Source organism: Zootoca vivipara, chromosome 7 (assembly GCF_965207765.1).
Source record: "Zootoca vivipara chromosome 7, rZooViv2.hap1.1, whole genome shotgun sequence".
Lineage (NCBI taxonomy): Eukaryota > Metazoa > Chordata > Lepidosauria > Squamata > Lacertidae > Zootoca > Zootoca vivipara.
Window position 1 is genome coordinate 26,217,338 of NC_142590.1, and position 14,983 is coordinate 26,232,320.

A 14,983-nucleotide genomic window follows, 5' to 3' on the forward strand; every position below is an offset into this window, starting at 1 on the left:
CTCCCCAGCCACTCTGGGCGGCTCCCAATCGAATATTAAAACAATACAGCACCTTAAAATCCTTAAAAACTTCCCTAAACAGGGCTGTTTAGCCCTGATGGCCCCAACATTGCTTTGTATTCATGCTGTGGGGTAATGGAAGGGTTTACCTTCTCATATATATTTTTCTTTTTTATATAGTGAAACATTGACATAAAAATGGAAAGAAAACCAATAATTAAAGCTCCTCACCCTTGCAGGAGCAGAAACCAACAATGATGCCATTAGCAGGCTGATGATTAGTAATCCCCAGCTGTAATAAACATAAATAAGGAAGGAAAAAGCTGAATCGGGAAACTATTAATTGACTTTGTGTAGGACCTTTGCCCAACAAGCTGTGATTGTAAGTAGAAGAAGAGTTTCGATTTGATATCCCGCTTTATCACTGCCCGAAGGAGTCTCAAAGCGGCTAACAATCTCCTTTCCCTTCCTCTCCCACAACAAACACTCTGTGTGGTGGGTGGGGCTGAGAGACTTCAGAGAAGTGTGACTAGCCCAAGGTCACCCAGCAGCTGCATGTGGAAGAGCGGAGACGCGAACCAGGTTCCCCAGATTACGAGTCTACCACTCTTAACCACTACACTACACCACCGCTCTTAACCACACACTATAAGTAAGCATTATAGAAAAATGTTGGCCATAGGGAAGGGCATTTCGGGGTAACGTGGCAGTTCTCTCTCTGGCTGTATGGACTCCCTGATTTAATTCCACTTCCAGCTAGTTACAGAAAAGTAATGCATCAGCAACGCTAAGGCTTGTTTGGATGCAACATTAGCACAGCAAGATAATGCAATTGAAATGCAGGCTTTATTAATTTGGGGGTGCAATAGCTAACTACCAGTATGGCTTTCCACCAAAGAGGCAACACTATCCACCTGCTAGTTCCTAACTCTTCCTATTCTTGGTGTTCCACCACTCCACCCCTTAAACTCCCTGAACTTGAGGTATTTTGTGCCTGTAGGCATTTCCTTCCATTGCTCTCTTGTTGGAAGCAACTGTATGTGAAAAGTGCACTTTTCAAAAACATATCATGCCAGAAAGGAAGGCACAAACTTCAGCCAATGAATCAGCTTTCTCAAATGAGAAGTGTGCATAGCAGTAGTGGGGAAATGATAAGATAAATGTAGATGAGGTAATTGTTTTGAGCATCTGGAATCCCTTCAGAAAACTGGTAGAAATTCTGCGTTGGAGGTACAGGAAGAAGTAATGTGTATATAAATATACGTGATAAGTAACTGCTTGTGCAGGGAATTCATGGAGCTACCTAGTTATAATCTTCTTTCTAAAAGGGTCTACTGAAGCATGATTATCGTTGCTATTACATGCTCAAGTGTCTCCCCCCCCCCCACTAAGCATGCAGCATGTTTCCAATTATTTTACTGTAGTCCAACTTTTTAACACACAGCAGATGCCCTGGCAAAAGCTTTGCCTGACTTAAGCATGTGTTAGATGTGGGATCTACCCTCTGATTAATTTTCCAGAAGAACGCATGTGTCAAGGAGGCTTCTAAAAAGTCATCTTTGCCGTTAGAGAGAGAGACAAACAGAAACCACGGCACAATATTTTCTGTACTTGTTTTAAAAGCGCCTTCCACTTCAGTTTAAGATTGTCCATGTATGCTGTTTAGGGAACTGGAGGGTGTGACATTTTCTTTAGTACGATATCGCACAGGAAACCAGTTGTTTCAGGGGACAGTGACTTTACCAGCACCCAGCAGCTTCTGGTTCTCACCCTGTGCTTAAATTGTGATAGCCTTTGGGAGTGCTGAAATGATCCCTTTTATCGTTAGGTAGCCCATTGTTTCTGACTCAGATGCTGGCTTGAATATTTTTGTGTTCAAATCCTACAGTTTTGCTTTTTTGTGCTTGTTATTTCTCAGCTTTGTTCTGGCTCTCTGATCCCCTCTGTGCTCCAGTCTTGATTATATTAAAAAACCTAATTTCTAGTTTCAAACCTGTTGTTGTTTAGTCGTTTAGTCATGTCTGACTCTTCGTGACCCCATGGACCAAAGCACACCAAGCACTCCTGTCTTCCACTGCCTCCCACAGTTTGGTCAAACACATGTTCGTAGCTTTGAGAACACTGTCCAACCATCTCGTCCTCTGTCATCCCCTTCTCCTAGTGCCCTCCAACTTTCCCAACGTCAGGGTCTTTTCCAGGGAGTCTTCTCTTCTCATGAGGTGGCCAAAGAATTGGAGCCTCAGCTTCACAATCTGTCCTTCCAGTGAATACTCGGGGCTGATTTCCTTCAGAATTGATAGGTTTGATCTTCTTGCAGTCCATGGGACTCTCAAGAGTCTCCTCCAGCACCATAATTCAAAAGCATCAATTCTTTGGCGATCAGTCTTCTTTATGGTCCAGCTCTCACTTCCATACATCACTACTGGGAAAACCATAGCTTTAACTATACGGACCTTTGTCGGCAAAGTGATGTCTCTGCTTTTTAAGATGCTGTCCAAATTTGTCATTGCTTTTCTCCCAAGAAGCAGGCATCTTTTAATTTCATAACTGCTGTTACCATCTGCAGTGATCAAGGAGCCCAAGAAAGTAAAATCTCTCACTGCCTCCGTTTCTTCCCCTTTTATTTGCCAGGAGGTGATGGGATCAGTGGCCATGATCTTGGTTTTTTTATGTTGAGCTTCAGACCATATTTTGTGCTCTCCTCTTTCACCCTCATTAAAAGGTTCTTTAATTCCTCCTCACTTTCTGCCATCAAGGTTATGTCATCTGCATATCTGAGGTTGTTGATATTTCTTCCGGCAATCTTAATTCCGGTTTGGGATTCATCTAGTCCAGCCTTTCGCATGATGAATTCTGCATATAAGTTAAATAAGCAGGGAGACAATATCCAACCTTGTCGTACTCCTTTCCCAATTTTGAACCAATCAGTTGTTCCATATCCAGTTCTAACTGTAGCTTCTTGTCCCACATAGAGATTTCTCAGGAGACAGATGAGGTGATTAGGCACTCCCATTTCAAACCTACCTGATCTGAATCTCTGCTTGTCCTGGATGGGGTTTCATTACGATATTTTGTCAACTGCCTTTTAATTAGACATTTTCCGGATACATTTCATTCTGAACTTTTTAATTCCTCCCCCCCCCCCCAAGTTTAATCTATAGCTTGTCACTTGCCCTGGGGGCTGGACCATGCCAGTCAGTCTCTGGCACTCATGGGCCTTGGGAATATTTTCTCAAGCAGAGGAAAAACAACTTGGCTTTTAGCCTTTATAAATATAGAGTGCATAATGCAGTACCAATCTCCAACTTCTCCACTATGGAAGAAAGAAGAAAAAACCACCCTCTAATTAAAATGTTCTCAGGAAAACATCTGAGAGTAGCACTTTTTAGAAGTCCAGATGATCAATAAAAAGATTAGGCTTGCTGCACGTGTTAAGATGGATGTGAAAATATACCCCAATTGGTTTTGTGATGTCTATTAAATGGGCATTAAATGTGCTGAGGAAGGATGGTGCTGCAGGCTTTTATGCCTCCCTGGTTGCCAGGGCATGTGTGCAACCAATGCCTTTTCAGCCTGCAAGGCACCCCCCTCCCCAGAAGAGGCCATTCATTGGCCAATTTGAAATGCAGCAGCTGGTGGAAACTCAACGCTAGCTACTCAAGCGGCCAATGAGAATTCCCTCTGTGGCCGCCTGGCTATGTGCATTCCTTTCTCACTGCCCGGGGATGGCGACTGAGTTCGAGGGTCCGCAACAACCCAGAGGAAGGTGATCACCCAAGCAATGGTGCCCACCTGAGAGGTTACAGAACTGAGTTCCAGTGAGTTCCGGCTGAAAAAAGCCCTGCATATCAGTCTGCTACATTGCACTTCTAATACCTTGTTTAAATCTTTTAAAGATTGTCAGCTTCTGTTAGCGGTATTTGTGATCCCGGGCTCTTAGAGCTGTTCCATCAAACACCAATTTTAGAAGCTTTTAGAAAGACTCGATGTTTCCAATAATACTTGTTTTACAATTACAGCATCTTGAGCCTCCTAAAGTTTGGGTACTGCTATTGTTTGAAGTCTCAAAGGTATTTTCCCAGGGAAGAAGGAAAATATTGCAGCTGAGACCATTTATACACAGAAACACATCTGTATTGCAACTACCCTTTTTTCTTGGATGAGACTCCCAGTACCTAAGCAAGAAGCTTCAGAACTTGCACTCGTTTTGCTCTTGTCCTTTCCTTCTGCTCTGAAGATAGCCAGAATTATGACCTCCAGAATACTTATTTGGCGGTTGCTAAACTTCCTCTGTAGAAATATAGCATGCAAACAGTTTATGGGGCAGGCAGAAAGCTCTGTGCTTTTGTTAGCCAAATTAGTCTTGGGTGAGGCTTATAAATAGTTGCCTGTGGTTCATAAGGATTGCCTTAAAGGCACCATGTGAATAAGCTTTTTGTAAAACTTGAGAGTCTCTCTCGCTCATATTTTATATGGTTTGAGACATTTGTATTCTCCCCTTCCAAAGTCTTGAGGCACCTTTCAGCAAAATAAATAATAATACAATAACAAGAAAGCACAGTTTAAAGTAGTAAACAATCTTTACCCACCAAGCTGAATAATTGTCCAGACTGATTGGAGTTATTAGTTATATTAATATAGTGTTGGCAGCCCTAAGTTCCCCACTCCTAGGCCAGAAAATCGGATAATGTGTGACAGTTCAGCAAAATGAATTTGGGCTAAGCGCCCCCCACCCCCCACAGGGAACACTAATGAGTTCCATGAGCTCGTTTAAAATAAAGATTGGACCCATTCATTGTAGTGTCATTCCAGTGACACACTTGTGATGAATTTATGGCAGCTTGATGGGCTAGGATTAAAGTGATATTAAAACAGCTATGCTATTAGGATTCATGCTCTTCAAATACTAATCTCAAAGTTGAAATGTATACGGATGAAATCACTAGAAGACGTGAGGAAATAATAATTAGCTCCCACTAAACCCCAGTGGACCAAACTCTGTATCTTTGGGTGTAGGGAAAAGCACATACATTGATGATTCCGGTAATTGGCATGAGCTGATGCTCAAATATGAAGATATGAAATTAGAAACCCATCTACTTTTGTTTTCCCTGTAGGGTCCCATCGGCTTACCTGGTGAAACTGGATCATCTGGAGGACCCGGCGAGAAGGTGTATAATGAGATGCTAGTACTGATAATGTAATAATCACTCTGGCACACGTAATGTTGCAAATACAGTAAAATTGCAAAAGCTGCATTTGAGGGTTTTGATCTTGGTTAATCTTGCCAAACTTGCCAAGATGATGAAGACCTGTGCTTGGACCTCCCACCTCTTTATCTTTTTCACTAAAATCAGCTGCTGCCTCCTCCCAGTATGGAGAATAGGAGTTCCCCCTGTGCCATTTCCCCAATTATAAAGAACCCTTCCCCTGGAGCAGTTAGTTTTCTGAGCGGAACTCCTAAAGGAGTTAGGGGAAGCTTACATTTATTTGAAAGGTTTCCTTAATGGGGCAAATAGCACCTTTGAGAGTTGACTTTCATCAAAAAAGTGTATGAGGGAGGATGGGTTTTGGAGGGCCTGTGTGACCCCAATTGAGATTAAAAGTCTACAGCAGCTGCTAACAATTGAAAAATGGAAATCTACACCCTTGATCTTTGGTGTCTTGTCAAGTTTGGTCCTAAGTTACAAACTAGACACCTTTTGAACATGCACACATATTAGTGGTGTTTGCCTATGGTGTCTGTTGAATTGTAATGTTGTTGTTGTTGTTGTTGTTGTTGTTGTTGTTGTTGTTGTTGTTATATTTTATTAAATGTTTTTTTTATGGTTACAAGAGTATACGTACATTGTCTCAATTTTCAGATTGTAAAGTCCTGTCTGTAGAACAGTCATACTGAATGTGAGACTTTAATGTTGTATAGTATAAGGTTGAGGGAGAAGAGAACTGCATGAAAATAAATTCCTTCAGTAGCACCTTAAAGACCAACTAAGTTTTTATTTTGGTATGAGCTTTTGGTATGGCATCTGATGAGTGTATGCACACGAAAGCTCATACCAAAATAAAATCTTAGTTGGTCTTTAAGGTGCTACTGAAGGAATTTTTTTTTATTTTGCATGAAAATAAAAGACTGGCAAAGCAAGAAGTTTTATTCCAAGAGCATTTGGAACGTCTGGGAGATTAATAGCCTTATCTAATTTTAGAATACACAGTAGGGTTAAAGGTAGGTAGCCGTGTTGGTCTGGATCGAAGTAAAATAAAAAAATTCCTTCAGTAGCACCTTAAAGACCAACTAAGTTTTTATTTTGGTATGAGCTTTCAGTAGCACCTTAAAGACCAACTAAGTTTTTATTTTGGTATGAGCTTTCGTGTGCATGCACACTTCTTCAGAAGAAGTGTGCATGCACACGAAAGCTCATACCAAAATAAAAACTTAGTTGGTCTTTAAGGTGCTACTGAAGGAATTTTTTTATTTTACAGTAGGGTTAAGTTACATTTCCGAATGTTCTTATTAATACAGCCCTTTAAGTTTCTGAAGAATTCTTCATTATTCCTTTTCTTAAAATTGAAAACAGGAAACTATTATTTAAATGGATGTCAGGTTTCATTATGCTAGAAACCTAAATATTTTTCAGTGTGATCTAGCATATTTGTTATTTCTACCCTGAAGGGAAAAATTATTTCAGCCAGCTTAATGGCAGGAATTCAAAAGGAAATTCTAGAGAAAGAGAGGGATCCAGCATAGCGCTATGTGGACAATGTATGCAGGGAACGAGGTTTGCTCACGCAATGGGGCTGTCCCCTATCTCTCCTCCCACCCCTCCCCCTAAGTCAGGGCAGATTTGGGAGGAAGAGGGGAGAAGTCCTGTTGCACAAGTGGACCTTGTTCTGTGCACACAACAACTTAGTGGCATCCCACCCCAAAATTTTATTCTGTGATTGTATTGTATCTGACATGAAAAATGTGAAAAGTCACTTTTGTTATATGTTAACATCAAAGTAAAATAACTGAAAAATAAACTTATTTCCTCTCTTCAGGATATAACTAAGAGATGGATTTTAATAATGCCAAACAGTATGACACAGTAATTGCAATTGGTTGCTACTTAAGGATAAACTGAAAAGATTATTTTCAGATAAAACGAAAGTTTTGAATCAAGAGAATAAAGTATTGGGGTCATTAATCGGTTTTCAAATGGAAAGAAACCCTTAAGAGGCACTTATCCTTATCACAGCATTTGCTTATTTCTCTGTAACATATCGTTTTACATAGAGTGCTGAAATATTTTTCTCATAAAACTATTTTACACACATGAAAGTATTATTGTAAAGTGTATTTTGATAGTGCAACACCTTTTTTTGTCTGTTGTTGATAATTTTATTTTAATACACATTCCATTAGGGCTACACAAAGTGTTTGTATGCCAAAGTTGTTGTTATTATTTAGATTGGTGCATCGCCCTACTATACCTGTACATCTCATGATGCTTCACAACATGGGAGTTTTTCAATACTTGGGGGGCAGTGGTCAGCCAGAAGTATGAAACTATTCCCAGACTGAGAGCAGGGTCAGAGGTTTGTTGCCAAGCCAGGGAAATCAGATGATGCAAGGTTATAGTACTTTACTAACCACCCAAGGGCTGTGTTCTTAATTTTGTCCCCCACCCTTTAATTTCTAAATTAAAATTATGGTTCAACAGCAGCGTACACAGCAACAGAGCTGCAGTGCCCTTGGGGAAATAGGCTTGCTAATGATCCGTATAGTTAAAGCTATGGTTTTCCCAATAGTGATGTATGGAAGTGATACCTGGACCATAAAGAAGGCTGATCGCCGAAGAATGGATACTTTTGAATTATGGAGCTGGAGGAGACTCTTGAGAGTCCCATGGACTGCGAGAAGATCAAACCTATCCATTCTGAAGGAAATCAGCCCTGAGGGCTCACTGGAAGGACAGATCCTGAAGCTGAGGCCCCAATACTTTGGCCACCTCATGAGAAGAGAAGACTCCCTGGAAAAGATCCTGATGTTGGGAAAGATGGAGGGCCCAAGGAGAAGGGGACGACAGAGGACGAGTTGGTTGGAGAGTGTTCTCGAAGCTACCAACATGAGTCTGACCAAACCACGGGAGGCAGTGGAAGACAGGAGTGCCTGGCGTGCTCTGGTCCATGGGGTCATGTAGAGTCGGACACAACTAAATGACCAAACAACAACAATGATCCTGGGAACGATGATACATGATAATACGGCATCATTAGCAGGAGCACTTTATGGAAAATATGGCTGCGGCATGCTATGTTATCCTTCATAATATTGCCATGTAGATAAATCTGATTGGCGCCTTCTTCCATAAAATCATCACTTCTCTCTTCAAGTAGAGGAAGACAGTTAGTAGAAAAAAGGTCCCTCATCCAAGGCCAAGAAGACAGTTTCCAGTTTGCCTGTTTTGGAGGAGGGAACCCCAAATTCCTTCTTTACTTCATTGGAAGCAGGCGGAGCTCAGTTTAAGCCAAAAGAAAAGAAAAGAAAAGCAGTAGCAGGAAGAGAGCTTCCGCTAGCCAGAAGACCATGCAGGAATAAAGATGTCCCCTCATGGCATCATTTTTCTTCCAGCCAACGAGCAAGTGGTTCTTTCTCCCACCTCCCAGTATTCTGAGCCACACAGGAACCAACTCAGGAATACATTGAGAAACTGAGCACTTCATCTTCAGGATCTATAACTTTTTGTAAGCAAAATTTTCCAGAAAACTAGCCAGGAGTCCAACAACATCTGGAGGGCCATGCGTTCTCCACCCTGGCAGAAGAATTATATGACCAAGCCCCATTCTCCCACAACTAACCTTGTATTTTCTCACAGAGAAAGAAAAATGCAATGACAACATATCACTAAGTTTCATTTTTGTTGTTGTTTACCTTTCAGGGAGAGAGGGGTAGTCCGGGCCCAATTGGCCCTCCTGGGGAAAAGGGTATCATGGTAAGTAATTAATGGAAAGCAACTTTATATGCATATTTATGTTATTTGTGGCCTGAACAGTGAGAAATCTAGTACTTAGAAACTTACTGGAAATTTTCTACTTTGGAAAGAACTCTTGCAAGAAAAAGAAGGAAAAGCAGTGTTAGTTAATCCTTTTTAAAGAAGCGTTTTAGGACCAAGTCACATGTTAACTTCAAGGTGTTAAAGTCATGATTGCTTGGAGAGGCATTTGTGTGAAATAGCCTCAATTTAATACAAAATGAGAAGCTGTCATATCAAAGAAAATAGTAGACACATGTATTTTTGAAAAAACGAAACAAAACCTGTTGTGGCCCGATTTTTCAAGAAGCAATTTACAACTTGCCACTTTCACTGGGATAGAGTGTGCGCCTGGATATAATCGACAGGGCAACACAAGAAGTCTCAGAAATGATAAATTAGCCAGGCATATGAATAAAAATCTAAAGTATCTGAAGCTCTGGGAAAGCCAACTCTCCTACTTCAAAAATAAGCATCCGGCCAGAGCAATTAGCGACAATTGTTTCTGATAATAGCCATTCTCCTCCCTCGTAAATATTCTCATGTGTTTGTGAAGACCCAAAGGTTAAAGCCTTGAGTCTGTTGGGTATTTCTGACCTGCAGAATGAACATGGTGCTGGTAAGTTTCAAGCAGTCACAGGAGTTGAATTGTGAGCAGTGGGAGAAAACACATGAGAGCATTTCGGTGACTGCCATTCAACCAGACTAACCATTTCCTTCCATTTCAGGGATATCCAGGTCCTCCAGGAGGCTCTGGGGGTATAGGGCCACAAGGATTGCCTGTAAGTGAAACTTATTTTTGTTTGTTGGGTGCAGTGTATCACACATACAAATCACCCGACAATTACATATTAACCCTAGCTTTGTTGGTATACTGTGTATCATTGCAGAAAGCTGATGAAAATTCACCAACTGCAATTGTGGGGTGGGATGCAGACACAGCCAGACAAAACCAGCCATACTATACCACCATAATTAATAGTCAGCAAGTGTCAGCTCAGAAGAAGACATTTAAGTGCATGTTTAACAGAAGGGGCTTTGATATAATTATTATTATTATTATTATTATTATTATTATTATTATTATTATTTATACCCCGCCCTTCCCCAGCCAGGGTGGCTGGCACCAAATATGAATGAATTACAATAAAACATAATGGGGGGCACAAAAAAACACAACAACAAACAGTTAATTAAATTACAGCTTAAAATGCAGCTTAAAATGCAGCCTCATTTTAGTAGTGACCCATAAATCAAGACCATAAAGGGAGGAAACATCAGATATTCACCCGAGCCAGCTATTCATGCTGGTCCTACAAAAAAGCCAAGGGAAAATTTTTTATACCAGATCCCATATAAGGGGTCAGAGTGAGTCTAAGCCAAAGGCCAGGCGGAACAGCTCTGTCTTACAGGCCCTGCGGAAAGATGTCAAATCCTGCAGGGCCCTAGTCTCTTGTGACAGTGTTCCACCACGTCAGGGCCAGTGCTGAAAAGGCCATGGCCCTAGTTGAAACCAATCTAAACTCCTTGAGGCTTGGGACCTCCAAAGTGTTGTTATTTATGGACCTTATGGTCCTCCTCGGGTTATACCAGGAGAGGCAGTCCCGTAGGTACAAGGGTCCTAGGCCGCATAGGGCTTTAAAGGTCAAAACCAGCACCTTAAACCTGACCCTGTACTCCACTGGGAGCCAGTGCAGCTGGTAAAGCACTGGATGAATGTGATCCCGTGGCAAGGACCCCGTAAGGAGCCTCGCCATGGCATTCTGCACCCGCTGGAGTTTTTGGGTCAGTTTCAAGGGCAGCCCCGCGTACAGCAAGTTACAATAATCAAGCCTGGAGGTGACCGTCGCATGGATCACTGTGGTCAGATCAGGGCAAGAAAGGTAAGGGACCAAACTGCTTAATAAGGCGGACATGGAAAAATGCCACCTTTGCTGTGGCTGCAACCTGCGCCTCCACAGAAAGGGAGGTATCAAAGGTTACACCCAAACTCTTGTCAGAAGACGCTGGCACTAATTGAGCCCCCGCAAGAGATAGGAGTTGGCCCCCCAACCCCATGTCGTCCCGACCCAGCCAGAGGACCTCTGTCTTCGAAGGATTTAACTTCAACTGGCTCCCACGCAGCCATCCAGCCACAGCTTCCAAGCATCTAGTCAGTGTGTTCGGGGCTGAGTCCATCAACAGATAAAGCTGGGTGTCACCAGCATATTTATCAGCGGGAACAGTGATATTTTATTATTCTCCCTGCACGTTTCCTCTCAAGCCCTGGAACAGTGTGAGAGGTTTGTTGAATGGGCTGGGCTGAAGGGGGAACTGGCCAAAATCACTTTTCCCCATTTCTATGATATGAACGTTTCATTTGAATTGGAGCTTCTTCCATGAAATGAAGGGCACCATTACATCCAGCCTGACAGATTTTATCCTTTGCCACTATGACTTGATACTGTAGTGACTTGGAAATGTATGCACCTGTTAGTAACTCGTTTAAAATTCCTGACCTTTTAGTCAAGTGGGAACAGCATGACTTGCTATGTTATTGCATTGTGCTTCTTTAAAAAATATCAAAGAAACTTCACAAAACATATTAAAATAATAACAACTTGACTCTCATACAAGAAGTTTTCCTTAATCTGCTTCCTCAACCAACATCAACAAATATTTGGAAGGTGGTGGAACTTATATCACTAAAAAGTTGTGTGTGAATAGATTCTTTTACTTGGGAAATCGGGGGGGGGGATATATTTTTTCTGCCATAAAAAAAGCTTTGGATAGCTTTACATAAGTCTTAACCTAACCTAGAGAGAGCCCTCATATTCGGTCTGCTACAAAGTGAGTTTTTTATAAGAAAGGTTGGAAGAAAATATGATATTAAATGCAGTCTCCTACTCAGTTAACAATAAACGACTTTGTCCTTAGTGTTGAGCTAGTGACCTAAAGGGGATCTAATCAATTTCCTTTCATTTAGCAACATGGTTCTTAAGAACCCACTGCTTGCAATGCTATTTGGATAAAGTTATAAACAACATATTAATGTGCTTACATCATCACCACTTCCCATCTAGGAAAAAATTGTACAAAACGAATTGCTTAAGCAACTTGGAATAGGCATGGGAGGATTATTGTTTAATTGATTGATTGATTGATTGATTGATTGCCATTGGCTGGTATTGAAGCACTTCGGAATGCACTTATCTATGCAAAAAATTAGATTGTATTCACTAGCTGCCTCAACTGGCCTTCTGAAATTATTAACGTTGAAAATATATTTGTTTGTTTGTTTGTTTGTTTATAGGGTCCTTCAGGGGCAAGAGGACCTCCTGGACTACAGGGCCCCAAAGGTCAAAGAGTGAGTAGTAGTATTTTATTTATTTATTTTATTTGTAGCCTACAAAAAAATAAATCTCAGATCATCTGAAATATGATTCCAGTCCCTACAGCTATAATTGGTGTTTTGAAAGGAGCTCATGCCAGTAATCTAGGTAGGATAAACACACTGAATACTCCTGGGTTCTAAATCCACATTTTTCCCCTCACATTTTAAATACACATAGAATACACTATGCAGGGCAAATCACAGGTGAAAGTCTGTTTCCACATGCAGATTTCCTTCCTTGGTCTGGATAAAGGACCCATAGTACATCTGTGTGAGCTTTTTGAAGAGTATTTAAGTGATTTTAAAAGCTTTTCTAAAACTAGGAAAAACTGCAAGAAAGAAGAACTATTCTTTCCCTTATAACTAGCACGTTATCTTTATCTTTGCATGTTCATGCTAAGCCATGATTTGGCTTTGCATTACGTGCAAACTAGTTAATACAATCCACCATATGAGAAAGCTGTGGAAAATGGAACTCATGCAGTCGTTGAGAACTTTTGAAAACAGTAGGATTTGAGTGATTGTACTGTCAAATCCAGTTTTGCAATTCATGTCGGAAATGTAGCGGAAAAGCTTACATCTGGATGTTGGTTACTCTGAAGTTAAGTAATCTGAACAGAATCAGAAGGAAATAATTTATTATGTAAGTTTTATTTATTTTACAGTGCTATTGCTTCCAAGTCACCGATACTAGTACAGTGCTTTCTAATAAGCCTTTGCACACATAGGAGCTGGTGTTAACATTCAGAACTCTTATGCCAAACTTTAAGAACCACTTGACCTCATTTAGTATACAGAAAGGATAGAGAGATGATACGGAGACGATACTGTTAGCCTAATATTCTGCGTCTCAATTGTTGTCGTCCATGGAGACATGGTCTACCTGATTTCTGGTTCCCTTAGGTCAGGACTCCTTTCCCATCAGCCTGAGCCATCATGGCCAGAAGTCAAGGATGGTGGAAGTCACAGTCCAGAAACATCTGGAGCACTAGAAATATACCTATTCCTGCTTTAGACCCCCGTCCCCCACTTGCTTTTCAGTATGCTCAATTGCGACCAAGAGTATAAGCTCACAAGTGTTTGTTGGAATGTAGACAAAAATAATAGGTTTGGTGTATATATGGGGCTTACTCAAAGATACAGCTGTTAATTCAAATGATTTGTTTTTCTGCAAAAAGCATAAGTAAATGAAATAACCATCATGGTGCTTCAGTGGTACCTCTAGTTACAAACTTAATTTGTTCCGGAGGTCTGTTCTTAACCTGAAACTGTTCTTAACTAGAGGCGTGCTTTTGCGAATGGGGCCTCTTGCTGCCGCTGCGCCGCCAGCACGATTTCCATTCTCATCCTGGGGCAAAGTTCTCAACTCGAGGTAACTCTTCCAGGTTAGCGGAGTTTGTAACCTGAAGCATTTGTAACCTGAGGCATTCGTAACTCGAGGTACCACTATATATGTTTCTGCATACCTTGAGGGTCCTCTGAGCACGTAGAAAACACAGTCTTGTTTTTAGTGGCCCTGTTTCCCTTCTAAACTGAAAGGCATTCAGACTTCTGAGTTCTCTTTATTAGAGTGGGCTACGCTTAGTGGCCAAAATACACTGAGCATCTGTTTGGTGGAGGTGGGGAGGGAATGGAAAAATGGGACAGAGGGGAAAGTGTTGTTGGACTCACAAGTCAACTTTATGTAGCGTTGTATCTCTCAGCCCCTCATTTGCAGTATGGGAACAGTGAAGTCAATCTACCCTAGAAGATTGTTGCAACATTTTTGGATATTAGATGTTTAAATTCTTCTTACAACTCAATATAAACACTACATTTAAGTGTGCAATGTCCTGTTAACTTTTCTTCGAAACAAAGCTGACTCAATGGCACTGGGCGGGGCAGGCAGTAGCTGCTGTTTGGCAAAGTTACGCTTTTGACTGCTTTGTTTATATGGAATCGTACAGCAGACAGCCCAGCAGAAGTGACCATAGCCAAGTAGCTTAGTGCATCCATTGTGCACTCCCTGAAAATGTGGGATGCCAGCAGTGAGTCACACTGTGCTATTTATAGAAATACTACAACTCTGCTTTCTTTCTTTCTTTTTTTAGGGAAGTCCAAGAGTCCACTCCAAATGTATTATTATTTTGGTCTGTTATAGCAAAGGGGTTTATATCAGTTTCAAACTCCTGGTACCTGCTGGTGTACATAACCAGCTTGTTTGTATTAGAACAAATATGTAGGGCCTCTTCCCATTGCACCTGAAAGGTTTAGAAAAATTATCTGTATTGTGGCTCCTGAGAACTGATTTGGAGTGACTCTCCTCATTCTCCGTAGATAATTCCCAGGCAGCGGTGATGGGTGATGGTTTACTAACTCTTCAGGATGTTTTCTCTAGGGCCTCTATAATGTTATGGAAGAGCATCATTGGTTGTTCCTGAGTTGGCAAGACCCATCGCTTGATAACAACAAGAAATAGCCTTTAGCATCATCATTCCAGTACAGTCATACCTTGGAAGTCAAACGGAATCTGTTCTGGAAGTCCATTCGACTTCCAAAACATTTGGAAACCAAAGTGCGGCTTCTGATTGGCTGCAGGAAGCCAATACAGGTGGAACTC

The 14,983-nt window shown here is 41.3% G+C and overlaps 1 protein-coding gene across 3 annotated transcripts in view; it reads left to right on the forward strand.

The window, feature by feature from the left end:
- Positions 1 to 14,983, forward strand: part of COL24A1 (collagen type XXIV alpha 1 chain) — a 156,895-nt gene that overhangs the window by 88,753 nt on the left and 53,159 nt on the right. For all 3 annotated transcript variants that reach the window (XR_015950978.1, XM_035123684.3, XM_088673875.1), the window contains exons 25-28: positions 5,118 to 5,171; positions 8,919 to 8,972; positions 9,740 to 9,793; positions 12,304 to 12,357. Coding sequence is in view for 2 of the 3 variants with exons in the window: in XM_035123684.3 (XP_034979575.3) it covers positions 5,118 to 5,171; positions 8,919 to 8,972; positions 9,740 to 9,793; positions 12,304 to 12,357 (216 nt within the window). In the remaining variant the exon portion in view is untranslated. The remainder of the gene's footprint in view (positions 1 to 5,117; positions 5,172 to 8,918; positions 8,973 to 9,739; positions 9,794 to 12,303; positions 12,358 to 14,983) is intronic.